The sequence below is a fragment of the Scyliorhinus torazame genome, chromosome 1 (genome assembly GCF_047496885.1).
Source record: "Scyliorhinus torazame isolate Kashiwa2021f chromosome 1, sScyTor2.1, whole genome shotgun sequence".
NCBI classification, from domain to species: Eukaryota; Metazoa; Chordata; class Chondrichthyes; order Carcharhiniformes; family Scyliorhinidae; genus Scyliorhinus; species Scyliorhinus torazame.
This window is the reverse complement of record NC_092707.1, coordinates 399,789,536-399,812,277: the sequence shown is the minus strand read 5'-3', so window position 1 is coordinate 399,812,277 and position 22,742 is coordinate 399,789,536. Positions and strand designations below refer to the sequence as shown.

The 22,742-nt window shown below is 44.0% G+C and overlaps 1 protein-coding gene across 2 annotated transcripts in view; it reads right to left on the bottom strand.

The window, feature by feature from the left end:
• Window positions 1-22,742, bottom strand: part of vta1 (vesicle (multivesicular body) trafficking 1) — a 205,085-nt gene that overhangs the window by 48,561 nt on the left and 133,782 nt on the right. For both annotated transcript variants that reach the window (XM_072513785.1, XM_072513794.1), the window contains exons 5-6: window positions 20,385-20,499; window positions 15,158-15,355 (exon numbers count right to left, since the gene is read on the bottom strand). In XM_072513785.1, the coding sequence (XP_072369886.1) occupies window positions 15,158-15,355; window positions 20,385-20,499 (313 nt within the window). The remainder of the gene's footprint in view (window positions 1-15,157; window positions 15,356-20,384; window positions 20,500-22,742) is intronic.

Here is a 22,742-nt window from a genome sequence, read left to right as displayed (position 1 = left end):
CCCCTACTCTACTCCCTGTACACACACGACTGCGTGGCAAAACTTGGTTCCAACTCCATCTACAATTTGTTGACGATACAACCATAGTGGGCCAGATCTCGAATAACGATGTGTCCGAATACAGGAGGGAGACAGAGAACCTAGTGGAGTGGTGTAGCGACAACAATCTCTCCCTCAATGCCAGCAAAACTAAAGAGCTGGTAATTGACTTCAGGAAGCAAAGTACTGTACACACCCCTGTCAGCATCAACGGGGCCGAGATGGAGATGGTTAGCAGTTTAAAATTCTTAGGGGTGCACATCTCCAAAAATCTGTCCTGGTCCACCCACGTCGACGCTACCACCAAGAAAGCACAACAGCGCCTATACGTCCTCAGGAAACTAAGGAAATTCGGCATGTCCACAGTAACTCTTACCAACTTTTACAGATGCACCATAGGAAGCATCCTATCGGGCTGCATCACAGCCTGGTGTGGCAACTGCTCGGCCCAGGACCGCAAGAAACTTCAGAGAGTCGTGAACACCGCCCAGTCCATCACACAAACCTGCCTCCCATCCATTGACTCCATCTACACCTCCCGCTGCCTGGGGAAAGCAGGCAGCATAATCAAAGATCCCTCCCACCCGGCTTACTCACTCTTCCAACTTCTTCCATCGGGCAGGAGATACAGAAGTCTGAGAACACGCACGAACAGACTCAAAAATAGCTTCTTCCCCACTGTCACCAGACTCCTAAATGACCCTCTTATGGACTGATTTAATTAACACTACACCCTGTATGCTTCATCCGATGCCAGTGCTTTTGTAGTTACATTGTATATGTTGTGTTGCCCTATTATGTATTTTCTTTTATTCCCTTTTCTTCTCATGTACTTAATGATCTGTTGAGCTGCTCACAGAAGAATACTTTTCACTGTACCTCGGTACACGTGACAATAAACAAATCCAATCCAATTCCAGTCATGAATGGTGATAGACAATGGAACAACCTGACGAGGAGGCTCCAAAAACATCACCATCCTCAGTGAAGGGAGAGCCCAGCACATTACTGCAATAGACAAAGCTAAAACATGTGCAAACATTTTCAGCCTGAAGCAGCAAGTAGTTGATCCATCTTGGACTCCTCCTGGGGTCCCCACCATCCTAGATCCCAGCCTTCTCATAATCTCAAGAAACGGCTGAAGGCACTGGGTGAAGTAAAGGCTTGATCCCAGGCAGTATGAAGACTTCTGCTCCAGAACTAGCTGCACCCTTAGTTAAGCTGTTCCAGTACAGCTACAAAATTGGCATCTACCCAACAATGTGACAGATTGGCAGGTCTGTCCTGTCCACAAAAAGCAGGACAAGTCCAATCCCGTCAATTATTACCCTATCAATCTACTCTCAATCAACGGCAAAATGTTAAGTTGTTGTTGACAGTGCTATCAAGAGGCACTTACTCAGCAACAACCAGGTCACAGATATTCAGTTTGGGCTCTGCCAGGGCCAACCAGCTCATTATAGCTTTGGTCCAAACATGGTCAAAATAACTGAATGGCAGAGAAAAGCGAGAGTGACAGCCCTTGACATCAAGGCAACAATTGACGTGAGCGTAGCATAGAGGAGTCTGCAAAAATTGAAGTCAATGGGAATCGGGAGGAAACTTCCATAGATTGGATTCACACCGAGCACAAAGGTTTTGTTTGTTGCAGCAGAATGATCTCCTCCCCGGCATATTGCTGCAGGAGTTTCTCAGCACTGTGTTCTAGGCTCAACCATCTTCAGCTGCTTCGTCAATGACCTCTTCTCCAACATAAGGTCAGAAATGGGGATGTTTATTGGCGAGTACAGAATATTTAGTACCATTTGCAACGCCTCAGTTACTGAAGCAGTCCCGTGCAATGCATGTATACAGCAAGACATGGACAATATTCAGGCTCGGGTTGATATGTGAAAGTGACATTCAAGCCACATATGTGCCAGGTAATGACCACCTCCAGCAAGAAAAAATCTAATGATCTCCCATTGTTATTCAATGACATTACCATCACGGAATCCCTTATCCTCCATCATTGACCTGAAACTGAACTGGAGTAGCTGGTTAATAAATACTGTGACAAGAGCAGGTTAAGGGCTGGGAATTTTGTAGTAAGTAACTCTCCTCAAGATTTCCCAAAGCATATCCACCATCTACAAGGCACAATTCAGGGGTGTGATGGAATACTCACCAGTTGCCTGGATCGGTGCAACTCCAGCAGCATTGAAGAAGCTCAACACCATCCAGGATAAAACAGCATCCCACCTACCACCTTAAACATTCACTCTTGCAAACACAGACACACAGTAGCTTCAGTGTGTGCCAGGTACAAGAAGCACTATAACAACTCACAAAGATTACTTTGACAGCACCTTCCAAACCCGTGATCTCTACCAACTAGAAGGACAAGAGCAAGAGTGGGAGGTTTCCCTCTAAGCCATTTCACCATCCCAACTTGAAATATATTGCCATTCCTTTACTGTCGTGTCAAAGTACTCGAACTTCCTTCTTAATAGCATTGCGAGTGTGGTGTGCAGTGGTCCAAGGCAGTACTCATTACCATTTTCTCAAGGACAATTAGGGATGAATATTGAATAGTGGCCTTACCAACAACACCTACCTCCCACCTCTTAAAAAAAATAAAGTCAGCCTCTCGTGCATCAATGAACATCCTGGGGGTAACCATTGATAAGAAACTGAACTGGACTAGCCACATTAGTACTGTGGCCACCAGGGCAGGTAAAAGCTAGGACTCCTACGGCGAGTAACTCACCTCCTGACTCCCCAAAACCTGTCCACCATCCACAAGGCACAAGTCAGGAGGGTAATGAAATACTTTCCACGTGCCTGGATGAGTGCAGCTCCAACAACACTCAAGAAGCTCGTCACCATCCAGGACAAAGCAGCCGGCTTGATTGCTCCTCCTTCGACAAACATTCAAACCCTCCACCACCGACGAACAGAGGCAGCCGTGTGCACCACCTACAAGGTGCACTGCAGTAACTCACCAAGGTTCCTCAGACAGCACCTTCCAAACCCACGACCACTACCATCTAGAATGACACGAGCAGCAGATACCTGGGAACCCCACCACCTGGAGGTTCCCCTCCAAGTCACTCACCACCCTGACTTGGAAATATATCGCTGTTCCTTCACTGTCACTGGGTCAAAATCCTGGAACTCCTTCCCGAACAGCATAGTGGGTGTACCTACACCTCAGGGACTGCAGTGGATTAAGGAGGCAACTCACCACCACCTTCAGAAGGGCAACTAGGGATGGGCAATAAAATGCTGGCCGAACCAGCGATGCCCGCATCCCATAAATGAATAAAAGAAGAGATATTAAAGCAAAGTCCCATCTGTCCTCTCAGAGGAGCAGAAAGATTGCGCGACACAAGAACAACAGGGGAATTGTCCCCATGCCCGGACTAGTACTTGCATCAAAATTCCGAAAGCAGGATGTGTGGTCAGTTATTTAATTGAACAAAGAACAAAGAAAAGTACAGCACAGGAACAGGCCCTTCGGCCCTCCAAGCCTGCGCCGACCATGCTGCCCGACTAAACTACAATCTTCTACACTTCCTGGGTCCGTATCCCTCTATTCGCATCCTATTCATGTATTTGTCAAGATTCCCCTTAAACGTCACTATTGTCCCAGCTTCCACCACCTCCTCCGACAGCGAGTTCCAGGCACCCACTACCTTCTGTGTAAAAAATTTGCCTCGTACATCTCCTCTAAACCTTGCCCCTCGCACCTTAAACCTATGCCCCCTAGTAATTGACCCCTCTACCCTGGGAAAAAGCCTCTGACTATCCACTCTGTCTATGCCCCTCATAGTTTTGTAGACCTCTATCAGGTCGCCCCTCAACCTCCGTCATTCCAGTGGAAACAAACCGAGTTATTCAACCGCTCCTCATAGCTAATGCCCTCCATACCAGGCAACATCCTATGTAAATCTCTTCTGCACCCTCTCTAAAGCGTCCTCATCCTTCTGGTAGTGTGGCGACCAGAATTGAACACTATACTCCAAGTGTGGCCTAACTAAAGTTCTATACAGCTGTACCATGACTTGCCAATTCTCATACTCAATGCCCCGGCCAATGAAGGCAAGCACGCCGTATGCCTTCTTGACTACCTTCTCCACCTGTGTTGCCCCTTTCAGTGACCTGTGGACCTGTACACCTAGATCTCTCTGACTTTCAATACTCCTGAGGGTTCTACCATTCACTGTATATTCCCTACCTGTATTAGACCTTCCAAAATGCATTACCTCACATTTGTCCAGATTAAACTCCATCTGCCATCTCTCCGCCCAAGTCTCCAAACAATCTAAATCCTGCTGTATCCTCTGACAGTCCTCATCGCTATCCGCAATTCCACCCACCTTTGTGTCGTCTGCAAACTTACTAATCAGACCAGTTACATTTCCCTCCAAATCATTTATATATACTGCAAACAGCAGGTTTAAGGTGCGAGGGGCAAGGTTTAGCGGAGATGTACGAGGCAAGTTTTTTTTTTTTTTTTTTACACAGGGTAGTGGGTGCCTGGAACTCGCTGCCGAAGGAGGTGGTGGAAGCAGGGACGATAGTGACGTTTAAGGTGCATCTTGACAAATACATGAATAGGATGGGAATAAAGGGATACGGACCCCGGAAGTGTAGACAATTTTAGTTTAGATGGGCAGCATGGTCATCGCAGGCTTGGAGGGCCGAAGGGCCTGTTCCTGTGCTGTACTTTTCTTTGATCTTTGTTTTTTCTTTCTTCTTGCGATGTGCAATACCAGCATTTTTTGCTAACCCTAATCGCCTTTAAGTTGGGTGGCTTACAGAGTGGATCATGACAGAGGTCAGTTAAGTGTCAACCACATTGCTATCTTGGGCGTCTTTAGATTCTTTTTGTCCACTTGCTAGGTTTGTTGGTCAAATTCAGGAATGCTTGAAATATCAGGAAATAGTTTCCAGTGATCTAAAATCTCTCTTGCTTTTGAATGGAGACAGGGTAGCACAGTGGTTAGCACTGTTGCTTCACGTCGCCAGGATCCCAGTTCGATTCCCGGCTTGGGTCACTGTGCAGAGTCTGCACGTTCTCCCTGTGTCTCCGTGGGCTTTCTCTGGGTGCTCTGGTTTCCTCCCACAATATTTTGGGCTGTTTAGCACACTGGGCTAAATCGCTGGCTTTGAAAGCAGACCAAGGCTGGCCAGCAGCACGGTTCAATTCCCGTAACAGCCTCCCCGAACAGGCGCCGGAATGTGGCGACTAGGGGCTTTTCACAGTAACTTCATTGAAGCCTACTTGTGACAATAAGCAATTTTCATTTCATTTCATTTCAAGTCCCGAAAGACGTGCTCTTAGGTACCATTCACTGTATAATTGCTGTTGGGGAGATCTACCTTTGCACAAACTGGCTGCTCTGTTTACTAACATTAAAATAATTACAATTTAAAAATATACTCAATTGGCTGTGATTCACTTTTGGGATATCTGGAGGAAAGCAAAAGGTGGTATAATCAGTACAAGCTCTCTTCTTTCATTATAACTTTCAGTAGACAGCTGGATGCACGGTCCCTTTAAGAACCCTTGCTGCACCCCCTGAAATTCATTTTTCTCAGAATACGCACAATATGACAAGAGGCTTGGTGCCCACTCAGCAGAAGAGTGTTTCATTTCAATATTCTATCAAGGCTGAACAGTATGGACTGCAGTGTGCAGTAAAGACAAATGAGGCATTGTGCGCATGAATGACCTAGTCTGAGAAAAATGGCTATTTTGTAATAGCATGCTATTTGCTGTAGAAAGTGGACTACTATCTTCATTGGGTTAACATGACTTACAGCAGGACAGTGCTAGCTGTGGGAGTGGGGGATGGGGAGGGAAAACCTTTTGCAACCTGGTCCCAAATCAAACTGATTCATTTTGCAGTGCAGAATTCCCATTTTGCAGTTCTGTTTAGTGCTAACTACAAACTAACCTGTTTCTTAGTGCAAAATAAAAGCACTTTTGAATTCTCAGGAGTTAGGACAATGTTTTGTAGAAGTTGGAATGAACTATTGGTCCTTGTTCTGGTAACACAGCTCATTTCTCAAAGCTGGAGACGATTCCTGCAAAGATTTCCAAACCAAGACCTCCCAACATAATAATACAATAATCTTTCTTGTCTCAAGTAGGCTTCCTTTAACACTGCAATGTAGTTATTGTGAAAATTCCCTAGTCGGCACATTCCGGAGCCTGTTCGGGTACACTGAGGGAGAATTGAGAATCTCAAAATCACCTAACAAACATGTCTTTTGGGACTTGTGTGAGGAAACTGAAGCACCAGGAGGAAACCCACGCAGACACGGGGAGAACGTGCAGACTCCGCACAGACAGTGACCCAAGCCGGGAATTGAACCTGGGACCCTGGCGCTGTGAAGCAACGGTGCTACCGTGCCGCCTGATGGTTCAGATTTCTTCATTCTTGTGTCTTATAAAGCACCAAAGTTGTTTACACCTTACATGACAGCACGGTAGCTCAAGTGGCTAGCACTATGGCTTCACAGCGCCAGGGTCCCAGGTTCGATTCCCAGCAGGGTCACTGTCTGTGCGGAGTCTGCACGTTCTCCCCATGTCTGCGTGGGTTTCCTCCGGGTGCTCCGGTTTCCTCCCGCAGTCCAAAGACGTGCAGGTTAGGTGGATTGGCCATGCTAAATTGCCCTTAGTGTCCAAAAAGGTTAGGACGGGTTATTGGGTTAGGATGGAAGTGAGGGCTTAAGTGGGTCGGTGAAGACTCAATGGGCCGAATGGCCTCCTCCTGCCCTGTATGTTCTATGTTCTGCACTTTCAGCGAGGGCTAACCCCACCAAACATGTCTCAGAAATATACATGGAAAATAGGAGTAGGCCATTCCGCCCTTCGAGCATGCTCTACCATTCATTATGATCGTAGCTGATCAGCTAGGGCTGGTTTAGCACAGTGGGCTAAATAGCTGGCTTGTAATGCAGAACAAGGCAGCAACACGGGTTCAATTCCCGTACCGGCCTCCCCGAACAGGTGCCGGAATGTGGCGACTAGGGGCTTTTCACAGTAACTTAATTGAAGCCTAGTTGTGACAATAAGTGATTAAAAAAAAAAAATCAATATCCTGATCTCGCCTTTCCCCTCTATCCCTTTCGTCGCAAGTGCTATATCTAATTCCTTTTGAAATTACACAATGTTTTGGCCTCAACTACTTTCTGTGGTAGTGAATTTCACAGATTACCACTCTCTGGGTGAAGAAATGTCTCCACACCTCAGTCCTAATGGTTTACTCTTATTCTCAAACAATGTCCCCGAGTTCTGGACTCCCCCCACCATCGGGAACATTCTTTCTGAATCAGCCCCATCTAATCCTGTTAGAATGTTATATGTTTCTATGAGATCCGCTCTCACTCTTCTAAACTCCAATGAATATAATCGGAATCAACTTAATCTCTCCCCATATGACGATCCTGTCATCCCAGGAATCAGCCTGGTAAACCTTTGCTGCACTCCTTCTATAGCAAGAAAATCCTTCCTCGGATAAGGATACCAAAATGGCACACAGCATTCCAGGTGTGGCCTCACCAATGCTCTATCCAATTGCACTACTGACGTTAGTGGTCAATAGTTCCCTGTTTTGTCTTGACCTCCCTTTTTGAATAGCAGGCTTACATTAGCTACCCTCCAAGCTATAGGAACCATTCCAGAGACCAAAGAATTTTGGAAAAGGACCACCACTATTTCTAGGGCAATTTCTTAAGTACTCTCAGTTGAAGATTATCAGGCCCTGGAGATTTATCAGCCATTATTCCCATTAATTTCCCTCAAACCATTTCTTTACTAATACTAATTCCCTTCAGCTCCTCGCTAAACCTTGTGCTTCTCAGAACTTCGGTCCTTATTCATGTCTTCCTTTGTGAAGGAATAAATCAGAAGGTGTGTATAAGTATCCAACGTTGGGATAAATAGTCGGCACAACATCGTGTGCCGAAGGGCCTGTACTGTGCTGTACTGTTCTATGTTGCTCAATTAACTTTCTGAAAATGAATCTGGCTCTCATCTGATTATTTCTGTTACTATTAATTAATAATACACGTTATGGTCGTCCACAACTGTTCTTCTTGTGTAGGCTGTTGTGCCTCTTGTGGGAATTAACCTTTGATTCCTAGACCTAATAAGAATCTATCTACCTGGGTCTTGAAGATATTTGGTGACCCCGCTTCCACTGTCTTCTGTCGGAAAACCATTTCCATTTTTCTGTCCTAAAAGCGTGAATCCTAATTTTAGAACAGTGGCCCCTTGTTCTGGACTCACCCGCAAGGGGAAGCATCCTTTCAATGTCCATCTGTCAATGTCCCCAAACAGGTGCCGGAATGTGGCGACTAGGGGCTTTTCACAGTAACTTCATTTGAAGCCTACTTGTAACAATGAGCGATTTTCATTTCATTTCATTTTGTCATCTTGTCAATACCGTTCAGGATCTTATATATTTCAATCAAATCACCCCCTCACTCTTCTGAAATTTAGTGGAAGCAGACCCAGTCTTTCCAACCTATCCTCATAAGACAACCCGCTCATTGCAGGTATCAATCATCCTCTCAACTGTCTCCAACGCATTTACATCTTTCCTTAAATAAGGAGACCAAAACTGTAGATGGTATTGGAAGTAGTCTCACCGATGCCCTGTATAACTGAAGCATAACACTCTTATACTTCGATGTTCAATTGTTCCTGTAATAAAGGACTGCATTCTTTTAACCTTCCCAATCACATGCTGCATGTGCAGGCTAGCGTTTTGTGACTGAAGCATGAGAACACCTAAAACCCTCTGCAACTCAGCATTCTGCAGTCATTCTCCATGTAAGTAATACTCTGCTTTTTTATTCTACCTGCCAAAGTGAACAACTTCCCACTTTCCCAAATTGTACTCTGCCAGGTTTTTGACCACTCACTCAACCTATCTATATCCATCTGCAAGCATCTGCAAACACCGTTTGTTTTCTTCACAACATACTTACCTAATTATAGAATTTTTGTATCACAAATTGGAACCTTTTTAGCCAGTTGTGCCTGCTCTTGCTTTCAAAGACCTATCCACTGTTCTCATTCCTGCATCCATTCCTCACATCCTTTTAAATTTATATCTTCAAATTATTTTCCCACTTTCCTTTTAAAACCTTGCCAAGAATTCTGCATCCACCACTGTTTGGGGAAGGATTTCCATATCCTAACAACACTGTGTAAAAGCAAAAGGAAAATGCTAGTCTATCTTTTCATTTTTTGATTACGCTGGAAATACGCAGGTCAGAAAGCATCTGCGTGAAGAGAAAAAGAGCTTCATTTCAGGTTGACGTCTTTTCACTTATAAAGTTCAGATGAAAGGTTTCTATCTCTGCTGCTGCTGGTCCAGATGAATATTTCCAACATTGTGCATTTATCGTTCAGAATTCCATTTTTAATTTATGCCTTCTACTCTCGATAGTCCATCTTTAACATCCAGAATCTTCAGGACCCCACCATAGATCTGACATCCATCCTAATGGGTGATGCCCAAAACTGGAATCATTATTCTACTGCACCTTGACCTGTAATTTACATACATTCCTCAGTTTTATCTTCAATATATCTACAAGTTGCAGAACCCCAGTAATTTTAAAAAATGAAACAGAATCAGCTTTATCTACTTATTTGTCTTTGCACTGTAACAGGAAATTCTGAATGTGGACCCCTTGCTCTCTCTGCTCCGCTACTGCTTTTGCGGTTTTACCATTTCACAGTGTATTTCTGCTCCTGATTCTTTTAAAAACAATTTCAATTAAGGGGCAATTTAGCAAGGCCAATCCACCTACCCTGCACATCTTTTGGCTTGTGGGAGTTAGATCTACGCAGAGAAGGGGAGAATGTGCAAACTCCAAATGGACAGTGACCCGGGGCCAGGATCGAACCCTGGTCCTCGGCGCTGTGATGTAGCAGTGCTGACCATTGTGCCGCCCTCTGCTCCTGATTCTTGTTGCCAAATGTATTAGTTCACATTGCTCCACAGTAAATTCCACCTTCTATCTGCCAGTCTATTAACCGTTTTGTCTGTTAACTGCACCCCTTACTTTACCATGATCGAAACTGTGATGATGTGGAATGCGCTGACTGAAGAGCGATTTGAATAAATATGAAAAATGAAAAAAAAGCTGTAGAAAGAGGGGGAACAGTACTAATCGGATAGTTTACACAATTAGGTGGTCGAATGGCCTCCTTCTGTACTGTACCACTCTATGATTCCAAACTGAAAATAGTGATGGCCCCAGCACGGAGTCCTGCAAAAGGTCAGTTTCCAGTGACCCAGCCCAAAAGCCACCTGTAAAACCACTGCTCTTTGTTTTCTGCCCTATAAAAAAAATAATTCACAGGACTTGGGCATCACTGGTTTAACCAGCATTTATTGCTCATCCCGTATTGCCTTGGAGAAGGTGTAGGTACACCCGCAGTGCTGTTAGGGAGGGAGTTCTAGGATTTTGACCGAGCATCAGTGAAGGAACGGCAATATATTTCCAAATCAGGACGGCGGGTGACTTGGAGGGGGACCTCCACGTGGCGGTGTTCCCAGGTATCTGCTGCTCTTGACCTTCTAGATGGCAGCGGGTTTGGAATACGCTGAGGAGTTTTAAAAAAAATCCTCTCCATGCCACCATATTCCTCTTTTGATGGGAATAAATATGATTTTAGAGCTTTGGCATCCTCACCGTGTCTTTAACTGCAGATTACTGAAGCAGTCTGTGTCCATACGCAGCAAGTTCAGAAGAATATTCAAGCTTGGGCTGATAACCATAGTGGTTAGCACTATGGCTTCATAGCTCCAGGGTCCCAGGTTCGATTCCCGGCTTGGGAAACTGTCTGTGCGGAGTCTGCACGTTCTCCTCGTGTCTGAGTGGGTTTCCTCCGGAGGTGCTCCCGTTTCCTCCCACCAGTCCCGAAAGATGGACATTCTGAATTCTCCCTCTGTGTACCCGAACAGGTGCCGGAATGTGGCGACTAGGGGCCTTTCACAGTAATTTCATTGCACTGTTAATGTAAGCCTACTTGTGACAATAAAGATTATTAAGATTATAAGTGACAAGTAACGTAAGTGGCCACAGAAGTACATGGCAATCTCCAACATGAGAGAATCAAATCATTTCCCCATGACATTAAAGTGTCTGAAACTCCCACTATCAACTTTTGGGGGGGGGGGGGGGGTTGATATAATGGTTTATGTTTAGATCTTGAGCATGACCATTGGTGGGTTTCGCCAGGCTGTAAAAAACATGCTCTAACTATGTGTCCATTTATCTTTTTACGGTTGCATTCACATGCAAGCACAATTAAAATAGATTTGCCAGTAAGGGAAGGTGATAATGCAGAACAATTCTCAAAAATCTAGTTTTGTCTTTTTGACATGCGGTTGTGGTCATGCAGAGGGCAGGGAATTCCACAAGAGAGAGATGCCCCCAGGGCATATTGTAACAGCTGCTGTCAAAGAGACACTGACAGGGGTCTGAGAGTCACTTGGCTGCTCACCCAGCTAGTGCCAGATGGTATTTAGCCCAGAGAAGCGGGGATTCAGGATAAATAATTAAACTTTAAAGTTTTTTAAAAAGCATTCAACCAGAAAAAAAATTATGGGACACAAATTTAAATTTGTTATAGGCCCTGGGGATCTTAAAAGACTGCATTGTAAAATAAAACGAAAAACGCTCCCATTTCATTGGTTCCCACCCCCCCGATGGCTGGTTTTGAGCTTGTTTCCTGGGAATGGAATGTTTTTCACATTATGCATGTCAGCATCAAACTCTCCCAAACTCTAAGCAGAGCTTGGTAGCTTGAGAATGATGCAGTATAAAGCTCTCAGCATACTGCCCCACGAGTATACCCAAAGACAACAAAACACAATTCACAATGGAACCAAAGTGAATTTCACAGCTCACAACTGGAGAATGGCTGGAGCCCAAGGCCCTCTGACTGAGAAGCAACTGCGACGCCAATGAGCCACGTTTGGCACTGGTGAAACCTCGGGTGGGATTTTTAGAGGCTGATGGGGTGGGAATGAGGTCGGCACTGCTGGTTGGCATGCCAGCACTATCCTGCTTGAAATTTATATTCAGGAATGTAGCCAATAGAAGTAATTAAGGGGCCTACTCAGAAATTTCTAGTCTGCAAGCGGGCCCTATACATCAGCTGACATCCAGCAGCCTCGCAGTAAGTGTGTGGGTGGGGGGTTGGAGTGGGTGCACGTCATCTTACAAGAAAACCTGGCCCTGCCCTGGCATCATGGCTATCAGCCACAGCTGCAGGGCATGGTCAGGGTCCTGACCTGAAACAGAAAATCCTGCCCCGATTGTCGATTCCAGCACTGGTAAAGCTGTTCCTACTTTGCCCCAAACTTGCAATATAATCTCCTGCAGCAGGACTGACCAAAATAGAAGTCGAGGTATGGAAAACTCATCAGTCTGGGATTGAGTTAAGGGCATGGACAGGGTGGATAGGGAGCAGCTGTTCCCCTTAGTTGAAGGGTCAGTTACGAGGGGACACAAGTTCAAAAGTGAGGAGTGGGAGGTTTATGGGGGGGTTGAGAAAAATCATTTTTACCCAGAGTGATGACAGTCTGGAACGCACTGTCTGGGAGGGTGGTAGAGGCGGGCTGCCTCACATCCTTTAAAACGTACCTGGGTGAGCACTTGGCAACGTCATAACGTTCGAGGCTCTGGGCCAAGTGCTGGCAAGTGGGATTAGGTGGGCAGGTCAGGGCCTTTCATGCGTCAGTGCAGACTCGATGGGCCGAAGGTCCTCTTCTGCACTGTGGTATTCCATGACTCGGGTTCTAATGTGAAAGGGCAAATGGGGTGGGTGAACCATTGCATTCTTCTTCTTATTATGGGAGACCCACTGCATCCCTCGTTCGTCCAGAGTGCCAGGTTGATTTGTGAAATGTGCCCCTGGTTAGAAGCACCACATGGGAGTTGACTTTCAGAAAATCACTGCTTATGATATTATATTTTTATGTATTATATATTATACTTCAACCCGTCACAGGGCCCAATCTAAAATTACGCCTTGCACTGGACAATTGACGGTTTAATGATCACATTGACTTACTTTTTAAACATTCCCCAATGATTTGACATTGCATTTGAGAAACTGGAACAATATCGTAGTGATAAAATTGCCAAGTGAACAAGTTAGCTTTAGTTCAACAAGTTAATTCAGCACAAATAATCAAAAGTTGAAAAAAAAGAGGAACTGCCTTTTCTGAACCAAGGTTGCGTTTCTCTTTCTACATTCAACAGGTTGGTTAAAACAGAGCAAAGTAATGGAGCTAGAGTGTGACATCTGGTGATGGTCACCTTGACAAAGCAATGGCATCTCTATTGTGGTCACTTTTTACAAGAAACTTCTGTACACGCCAGCTAACTACTCTATATTCTGCTCACTTTATTGATCTGCTTTCTGCTTCATTGTATTTAAACTGGATGCTATGGTCAAGCCTCAAAAGAAGAAGTGAGGCAGAGCTGCAGCGATGTCGAGCACCAAAATTTTGTTGCCTGAAGTTAGCTGAATATATTTCACGCATAATGTTAAGGACACTAGATGGGTTTATTGAATGAAGATAACATTTTTTTGGCATTAAATCTAATCAGAGGGCAGCACGATAGCACAAGTGGCTAGCACTGTGTCCCAGGTTCGATTCCCCGCTGGGTCACTGTCTGTGCGGAGTCTGCGTGTTCTTCCCATGTCTGCGTGGGTTTCCTCCGGGTGCTCCGGTTTCCTCCCACAGTCCAAAGGCATGCAGGTTAGGTGGATTGGCCATGATAAATTGCCCTTAGTGACCAAAAAGGTTAGATGGGGTTATTGGGTTACGGGGATAGAGTGGAAGTGAGGGCTTAAGTGGGTCGGTGCAGACTCGATGGGCCGAATGGCTTCCTTCTGCACTGTATGTTCTATGTTCAGTCTTGTACACTACCACAAAGCACAGGGACAACAGGATGGCTTAGCGTAACATATTAATACCATCAAGCAAGCCTATGTTCATCATTGGAGAATCCTGGATGCCATGGACACTTGGAGGCCACAAATGAACAATTAATAAATTAATTTGCAAATACCTTCGAGTGTTGATCTTAACAGATGCCACTGTTCATTGAGGAATACAAGGATGCAGCAACAGCAGCTACAAACAATCCTCCCAAACCTCCAGGTCCAGAATATTCATACAGGCCAAACCAACAAATGAAGCAAGAATAGATTTAGTGGGATGGACTGTTGGGTCTCACAGGGAATATCTATGTTTCACTGTGTTTATTTAGCCACTTCTGACTGAGAGAATAAGGGACATTCCAGATTTGTTTTCCCAATATCCCGCTAGATGATAGCATGACTAATGACCAGAGGACGACGGAGCATTATGTTGCATTGTCCAGCAGTTAGGGAAAACACAGATGAGCTTGCTGGCCTTGCCATCATGTACATTATTTTAATTTCCTCTCAAATGTTCTCTCCTGAAGCTGCTGAGTACTCCAGTTCATGGATGAAGCACAGCCACAGCATTTACCTAAAGCTTGTAGAATTTTATACATATCATGTAACCCAATTTTCAACTTTACACTTTTTGCAGAAATGGAGTTGTAAGTAAATGTATGCCTGCTATTCATGTGACTGCAATTAATGAACTGCTCCTTACAAAACAGCCACTGTGATATTCTGGAAGGCAAACCTATGAGGAAACACAATGTACTCTTATTCATGCACCTGCAGCCAGGTGCTTTGCGTATCCACTTGATAGTTTTGCTCTCTGCTATTGGATAAGTGCTGGATCGTGCTGTTATGGTCCACCATCTACCATTCAGGCAAATCATGGGATATGTGCATGCGGTTTCCCATTGTGTTTGTGAGGGAGAAGTCCTGTGTCAAAATTTAACAATCAGGAAATACAGCCACATGTTGGCAGTTTGTTACCCGCATCTTTTAACGCATTCTTTGTGTATTCGCCACACTGCTGCGGTGTATCAAAAGAGAAAATGCTGGAAAAATCTCAGCAGGTCTGGCAGCATCTGTAAGGAGAGAAAAGAGCTAACGTTTCGAGTCCAGATGACCCTTTGTCAAAGCTGCGGTGTATCATACCTGAGTTGCCCGGCACCTCTGCTGGAGTATTGGCTGGAGCGTGCGCGCCAGGAGGGATATGAATGGTTGAGAAATTTGATGGAGGTTGATCACCAGGAGGCACCTGTATGTTGGAGAGGTCTGAAGTTGGCATGGAGTCAGGGGGCATATTGGAGAGTGACGATTGCGGGAGTGAGCCGTCACCTTTACTCTCGTTATCTGCAAACAGAGATCGCATTTGGTCACTTGATATAAAAGAGCTTTTAAATTGTCAAAAAAATAAAGCAGATGCAGTGAATCTAACAGTTGGTCTAAGACTTCTGGGTTAGAGACAGAAGAAATTAGCCAAGCTTTCTAACTCCCATCTGAACATAGAAACATTCAGCCCCTTTAGCCTGTTTAAATACATTGAATCACAATTCAGCTAATCTTCACCATAACTTAATTTACCATATCCCTTGATAATCTTACCCAACAAAAATTTCAGCCTGAGTTTCAAAATATTCAGGTGTAACTATGGTGTGCTTCCCTCGGCTTGCTTCATTGTGTTATCCCACTACAAACAGAAGTGCAGGAACTTAGGAACCAAAGGTCTCGGACTGCCATTATCACGTCAGTATCTTTTGTGCTATGTGGACTATTTTTCATTAGTTTCTTTGGCTGGTATAATACCTTGGATTGTGTATTTAAAAAAGGAAAAGAAACAGCGAGAAGAGCAGACACTATTTTGAAAAGGCTGCAGAAGTCACCTGACCTATTAATTGGCCAACGTTCTAGTCACCTTTGATCATCGAAAACTGGGGGGACATGTCTTGGCAGATTGCCTGATGGGCTTCACACTCACCATTGTCTGAATCTTATGTAAAACATAAGGACAACAGGGTACAGGCTTCCCGACTGCAGAAAACAACCAGGATCAAAGAAGGATCACCAAACTCATTATGCAAGGAAGGTGCTAAGGACCCCTCTTTCTGTTTCAATGGCATTTTGTAGGTGTGACAATGGAAATCAAAGCTCCTCGTTATTATGGTTGACCCGCCATTGTGCAGCACAGTAGCATATTTACTTCACAGCTGCAGGATACCAGGTTCGATTCCCAGCTTGGATCGCTGTCCGTGTGGAGTCTGCACGTTTCTCCCCGTGACTGCATGGGTTTCCTCCGGGTGCTCCGGTTTCCTCCCACAGTCCAAAGATGTGCAGATTAGGTGGACTGGCCATGCTGAATTGAATTGTCCAAAAACGTTATGGGGATAGGGTGGAGGCTTGGGCTTGGGTAGGGTGCTCTTTCCAAGGGCCGGTGCAGACTCGATGGGCCAAATGGCCTCCTTCTGCACTGTAAATTCTATGAAAAGCAGCTGTCACGTGACTAAAACCCGAAGTGAGAAGCTCTGATTATAGACTGTGTTAGAACAGACACAGGGGGAGTCTCAGGGTGAACCAGTATCTCATCACTCTCTCCCTGCAATTTCCAAGTTCTGGGCCCTATATCTGTTACATTTTGGAATGCATATCAAAGATAGCGGAGGAATTCAAATGCCATAATATCCACTTTGGAAAAAGGCAGATTGCAGTTTAAGAGAATGTCTCCAGAAAATAACTAGCTTACAGCAGCAGCAACCCACTGGAATGTCAAGATTACTAAAGAAACATCAGAATGTACGTTTTTTTTTAAGGACTTCAAATCTTATCATTTAAATCTCCTCCACCCTGCAACTTATTCTGTTTCTCATGTGTGTCGTGGGGCTCAGGATGTGTTTTGACCTTTTAAATAAGTCTATTACTTCCTGAGTGAGGTTTTAAAACAATAAAACTAACTCCTTTCTTATTAACTCAAGAGAACTGGCTGGCCTATTTCTTCATACAGCTTTGCACACTGTCAAATACATTCGGGATTGAAAAATCCTAACTTTTTTAAAATTCTAAAATGGGCTTGATCGTAACATTATTACTGAAGACAAAATTATTTTTATAATGGAATTTCCAGTGATGCAAGAGGAATGGCATGGACAATCTAAAATAAAAACAAAATAAACATTGGAGAGATACAGAAGGTGGAAGAGAAAGGCTAATATTCCAGGTGAAATTCATTCAATGGATACAGACCACAATGGTTGTTTCTTTATAGAATTTACTTTTTAAAATTTCAATTTCTTAATTTTTCTATCGGTAATATAGTTTCTACTTTTAGCCAGCAGAACTTGAAAAACGAGTTTAAATCCTCTGACGAAGGTTAAATCTATGAACCCATTAGTCTGTATACGTCTCAAGTTGTTGACGCAGACCTCGAGGACCACTGGTCAAAAAGCAACACATGACAATACTTGCAATTCCCTTGCTCCTCCAAATAAATTGACAGGCAATGTAACATGTGACTTCTGGCGCCTTGTTCTAGCATTAAGTTGTAGTAGAGGTCAGATACAGCTTAAAACAAGGCACAACTGACTCGGCAGCAGCAACATACCATAAGCCCAACATGAGGATGGCACCTGTGATGATCTGGAACTGTTGCCTCAAAGGATGGTGAAAACACATTCAACAGTAACTTTCAATGGGGATTTGCACATACACCTGAAAACATTCGGTTTTTCCAGATGGAGATAAGTGAGTCGAATTGGATAACTCTTTAAAAGCTGGCACAGGACTGCTGGGCCATATGGCTTCCTTCTGTGGTCCATCTGTCACTGCTTTAGGATTGCACCAGCAAATATGTTTGGAGGCTATAGGTTTCAGTGAGTCTCCCCTAACTACAGAATTCTCGCAAGAGCAGTACTCAGAACTTGTCAGATTTCAGAAGTGATTGCTCCAAAGCTTCTACCAAAAAAGGTTTCCAACGTGTAAACAAAGCACTCGGAATATATGCTAATGAGTGAGGTTATACAGTACTACTTATACTCTGCTTCAATACAGACTTTTATCCCATTCCATTCTACTTACTCATTAGTTTCCTTCACTTGCTAATGGAAAATGAACGAGACTTGCAGGCTATGCCTTCAAACAATGGACTTCTTGTAATGGCCCTGAAAGTCCACGAGAATTAGAAAGTCTCTCCCAAATATCTTCTGAAGCTGGATTATTTACATTTGATATTTGGCTCTGCACTACATAAAGTGTTGCAGCTGACTTTTTTTAAAAAAAGCTCACAATTTAAACAGTATGCCAAAGTCAATAACTCATCTGATGAAGCATCAGCGAAGGCTTCTAAGAGCATCCTAATCAGCTCGACTGGACATCAATAAATGTTGCCAGTCACCATCCACTACTACAATGAACAGTATTCAAATATGCAAGTCATTCCAACAATCATTGTAAGAGAGATATGCATTTATATAGGAACTTCCATGACTTCAATGTCCCAAAGCATTTTACAGCAAGTTTGAAAAGTTGTTGTAACATATGAATGTTGCAGCCAAATTTGAGCATAGCAAGCCCTCACAACAGCAATGCAATAATGATCAGATGATTTGTTTTAGCAATGTCGGCTGAAGGACAAATATTGGGTAGGATGACAAGGAGAATTTCCTGTTTTTCTTCAAAATAATAAACTGGGTTCATTTACACCTAGTTAAGTGGGTTGACAGTGATTTAAGATCTCACTTGAAAAACAGTCAGCACTCGGGTGGTAATGCACTGGGGATTGGAATATCAACCTGGATGGCATGCTCAAGTCTCTGAGGCTGTATTCACAAGCTTTTGGCACAACGGTGAAGCTGCTGTTTCATTGTGCAGCCGGGGTCTAGACTGGGTTCTTTGGAGCTCGTCGATTCTCCCAAAGTAACTCCAAGATGTTGCCCAACTTGCTGAGTGCTTGCAGCCTTTGTGGTTTTATTTCAGATTTCTAGCAGCTGCAGTACTTTGCTTTTCCTTGTCAAACAAATGCCAAATTCAATGCCAACCACTGATAAATTGCACATAGCTCCATACTGTGGATCACGTCCAACAAAAACTATTTCACCGGAGGGCTCTTGTTGGAGTGAGGGCAGAAATAAACTTTTAGTAAGTGAACTGAGCTGCATTCAATCCCAAGTCCCAGAGGCTGAAGGACCTCACTCAGTGAGTTAACCCACTGGCTAACATTGCATCAAAATCTAGAGTTAAAATCAAGATCTGATTAACATGGTATTATGGAGGACTAATGTGGTGCAAGTAATTTTAGTGTTTTGCTTTTAGGTTGGAAGCACTTGTTTGAGTAAAGATTTACAAAAAAAAGTGTATTATCTTACAAACGTATCATCCCTAGCTCAGTGGCCAACACCCCCATTTGAGTCAGCAGGTTCAAATTCTAATAGTGTCTTCAGCTCGTCATTCAAACCTACACTCCCTGCGCTGCACCAAAGGAGTACTGCACTGTTGGAGCTGTTGTCTTCCGGATAAGACATTAAACCGAGACTCTGTCTGCTCTTTAAGGTGTGCATAAAAGATCTTGTGGCAGGATTTTGAAGAGCAGGTGAGCTCCCCCCAGTATCATGGCCAACAATTATCCCGCAAACAGGTTATTGTTACATTGGTATTTGTGTGAGCTTGCTGTGTACAGATTACCTGCAGCATTTCAGACATTATCACTGTGGCTACACGAGCTGTAAAGATGCTGCAAAACATTGAGGGCACGGATTCTGGTTGAAAATGGAGACCTCAAGTTTAATTTCTTGCAGAGACCAAAAAAGCTGTTTGCAAAAACAAAGAGAAAAGCCAACATCACAGTAACCCATGAGCCATCTACATACCCATAATGAGCTATGGAAGATGCTTGAGAAAGCTCTTTAATTTCTTGTTTACACTCCCTGCTTAATTCAGCTGTTTCCTGTCTTTCTATCCCCAATGATTTCTGAAGCATGAAGCCACACAAAGAAATGTCTCCTGTCATAATGTACAGGAGGCCAGAAAGTAAGCCCCCAAGATTCAATCTCTTGCTCTGGGGCAATGTGACCGTTCCTATTCAGCGTCTTCCCCAGAGACACCGCTTAACCCTGGGAGCTCACCATGTGGGCAAACTAGCAGTCACTTAACGTCATAGCAATCAGTTCTGAACGAATACAATCTGGAGCCCATTGAAAGCTAAGCAGCTATATTCAGCAGAGGTGTGTGCACCAGGCTGCAACATTGGCCCAATTCACTTTGCATTTGTTTTAAATTTAGTTTGAAAAGAAGGGGCAATTCCTATTTTTGCAAACGTGCATTGGAAGCAACGTCACATTCTGGCTGGCCGTCGTTAGCCCTCACTTGTGCTGAGGTACCAAAAGTTAATTCTTACCAAGTATTTCGTCGTCTTCCATCCCTGTAGGTCCGGACTGGGGGGTTTCACCATTTTTCAAGCAATTGTGGATATAGGCTGCCTTCCACTTTGCATATTTCCTGTGTTGAATATTCTAGCATAGAGGGAAAAACAATAATAAAATCATCCGCATCACACAGCTATTGGGTAAAATATAATGGACATGAAAATCAGCCATTGAAGGAGCACTATCAAGACTTATGACTAACAACTGCCTCCTAAAGGTGCACATCTACCTTCTCCCAGAACTGTGAAAGTGATCTTTACCACCACCAGTTATTTTTGTCAAGTCTTTAGGTTGAATACATGCAACTGCCAGAAGCAAACCCTGTGGCATGGTATTACTCATGCATTAGCAGGCCAGCATATAACTCTGACCCAGGCAATTACTTAATGAGCGAGATGCTTTGTGACCTCCATCAGACCAAAAGGAACAAGTACAGACATTATAAAAAGGACTGCACTCGCAACGAATCCACTTGCAACTGTTTATTTTAAATGGTAATACTGGGTAATAGGATTTGCACGGGCAGTTTGAGAAACTCCAACATTGCATTCGTGCAGAACAAAAAACAAATGGAATTGTCGAGATATAGTTTGCATTTATACATCGCCTTCAACAGAATAAGGTATTCCAAAGCTCTTTACTGGGTTGGCAAGCAAAATTTGAGATTTAAATTATTTAGAGAGACTAAAATAATTTTGTGTTAGTTAAGAAACACCAATAGTCTGTTTTGATCACCGCATCCAGCAATCTTTCAGACTTACTGATGCCGCCACGGTGCGATTATATGTGCTGCTCTGTCTCGTGCTTTGCTTGAGGGAAAACCAAAACTCCTTTCCTAAAGTAGAAATAGTGATTGATTGTTTCATCAATGCCCATGTTTCTCAATAGTTGTCAATGCCACTGATTGCATGAAGTGGCATCATTTGGCTGATGGGTGAGCACATTCTAGTGCAGATAGGACATAGACAATAGAGTTTGGATGAATGGTGGAAGATGGCAGGCCAATGAAAAAGCATTGGAATAGTTAAATAGGTAAAATATTGTCTCAATGCAATAACCCTTCCTTCCCCCACCCCCCTTGCTCCAAGCCATCAACCTTGTGTTCTTAAGGTTGCTATGTCTTGTCGCAATCTCTCCCAGCTAGTTTAATACCAAACACATTCTTCCTCTCTATGGTTCTGGTGAAGAGTCAAACGGACTGAAAATGTTAACTGTTTCTTCCTCCTACCGATGCTGCCGGACTTGCTGAGTTTTTCCAGCATTCTCTGTTATTGAAATAGTTACTTCCGGTGCGGAGAGAGACATGGAGGGGGGGGGGGTTCGGGCGGAATACTGGACTAAACAGGTGCGGAGATAGGTGATGTCATAGCAGCAAAATCAAGAAGACTTCATGTTGGAGAAGGCGAGGTCACAAGCTCAGCTTGATGTCAGATAGGACCCCAAGATTGCAAACAGTTTGATTCAACTCGAGATGGCAACCAGGGAGAGGGATGTAAGTAGTGGGAAAATTATGCACTTTTGGGATGAAAAGAGGCAAAGTTAAGAATGCCAATGGAAATAGAGACGAACAACCAAGCAGAAAAATTGCCTGACATCACAGTGATTCAGGTCAGGTCAGTCAACCTGGAGAGCTTAACCAGACAATTGCAGCATGGGAAACTATGGGGACTTAATAGATTGCATCTATTAGTGCTACACTGACCAAATTATCCAATCCAAGGAATCTAATAATGTACATCAAATGAGTTTCAACACCTTTTCAAGAAATGCAAGTGTGACCTTTTTTAAAAAAATTTGTTTATATTCAAAATTTTTCAATAATTTTTGCAAACCACTACAAAAAGAAAAACGAAATGAAAACATAGCAATAAAACAGAAAACAACTCAGCCATTTAACAAAACAAGGTGGGGTATTTTCCCTTTACAAATGAAAACCATCCACCGCCCAAATCACCCCCCCCCCACCCTCTTCCCCCCCCCCTCTGGTTTGCTGCTGTTGCTGACCTCCACCTAACGTTCCGCAAGAAAGTCAAGGAACGGTTGCCACTGCCTGGAGAACCCCTGCAAGGACCCTCGCAAGGCAAACTTTATCCTCTCCAACCTGAGATACCCTGCCATGTCGTTGACCCAAGCCTCTACGCTTGGGGGCTTCCCGTCCCTCCACATTAACAAGAGCCTTCTCCGGGCTACCAAGGAGGCAAAGGCCAGAACTCTGGCCTCTTTCGACTCCTGCACTCCCGGATCGTCTGATACCCCAAATATCACTATCCCCCAGCTCGGTTTTACCCGAGTATCCAAGACCTTGGACAGAGCCTTTGCAAAGCCTTTCC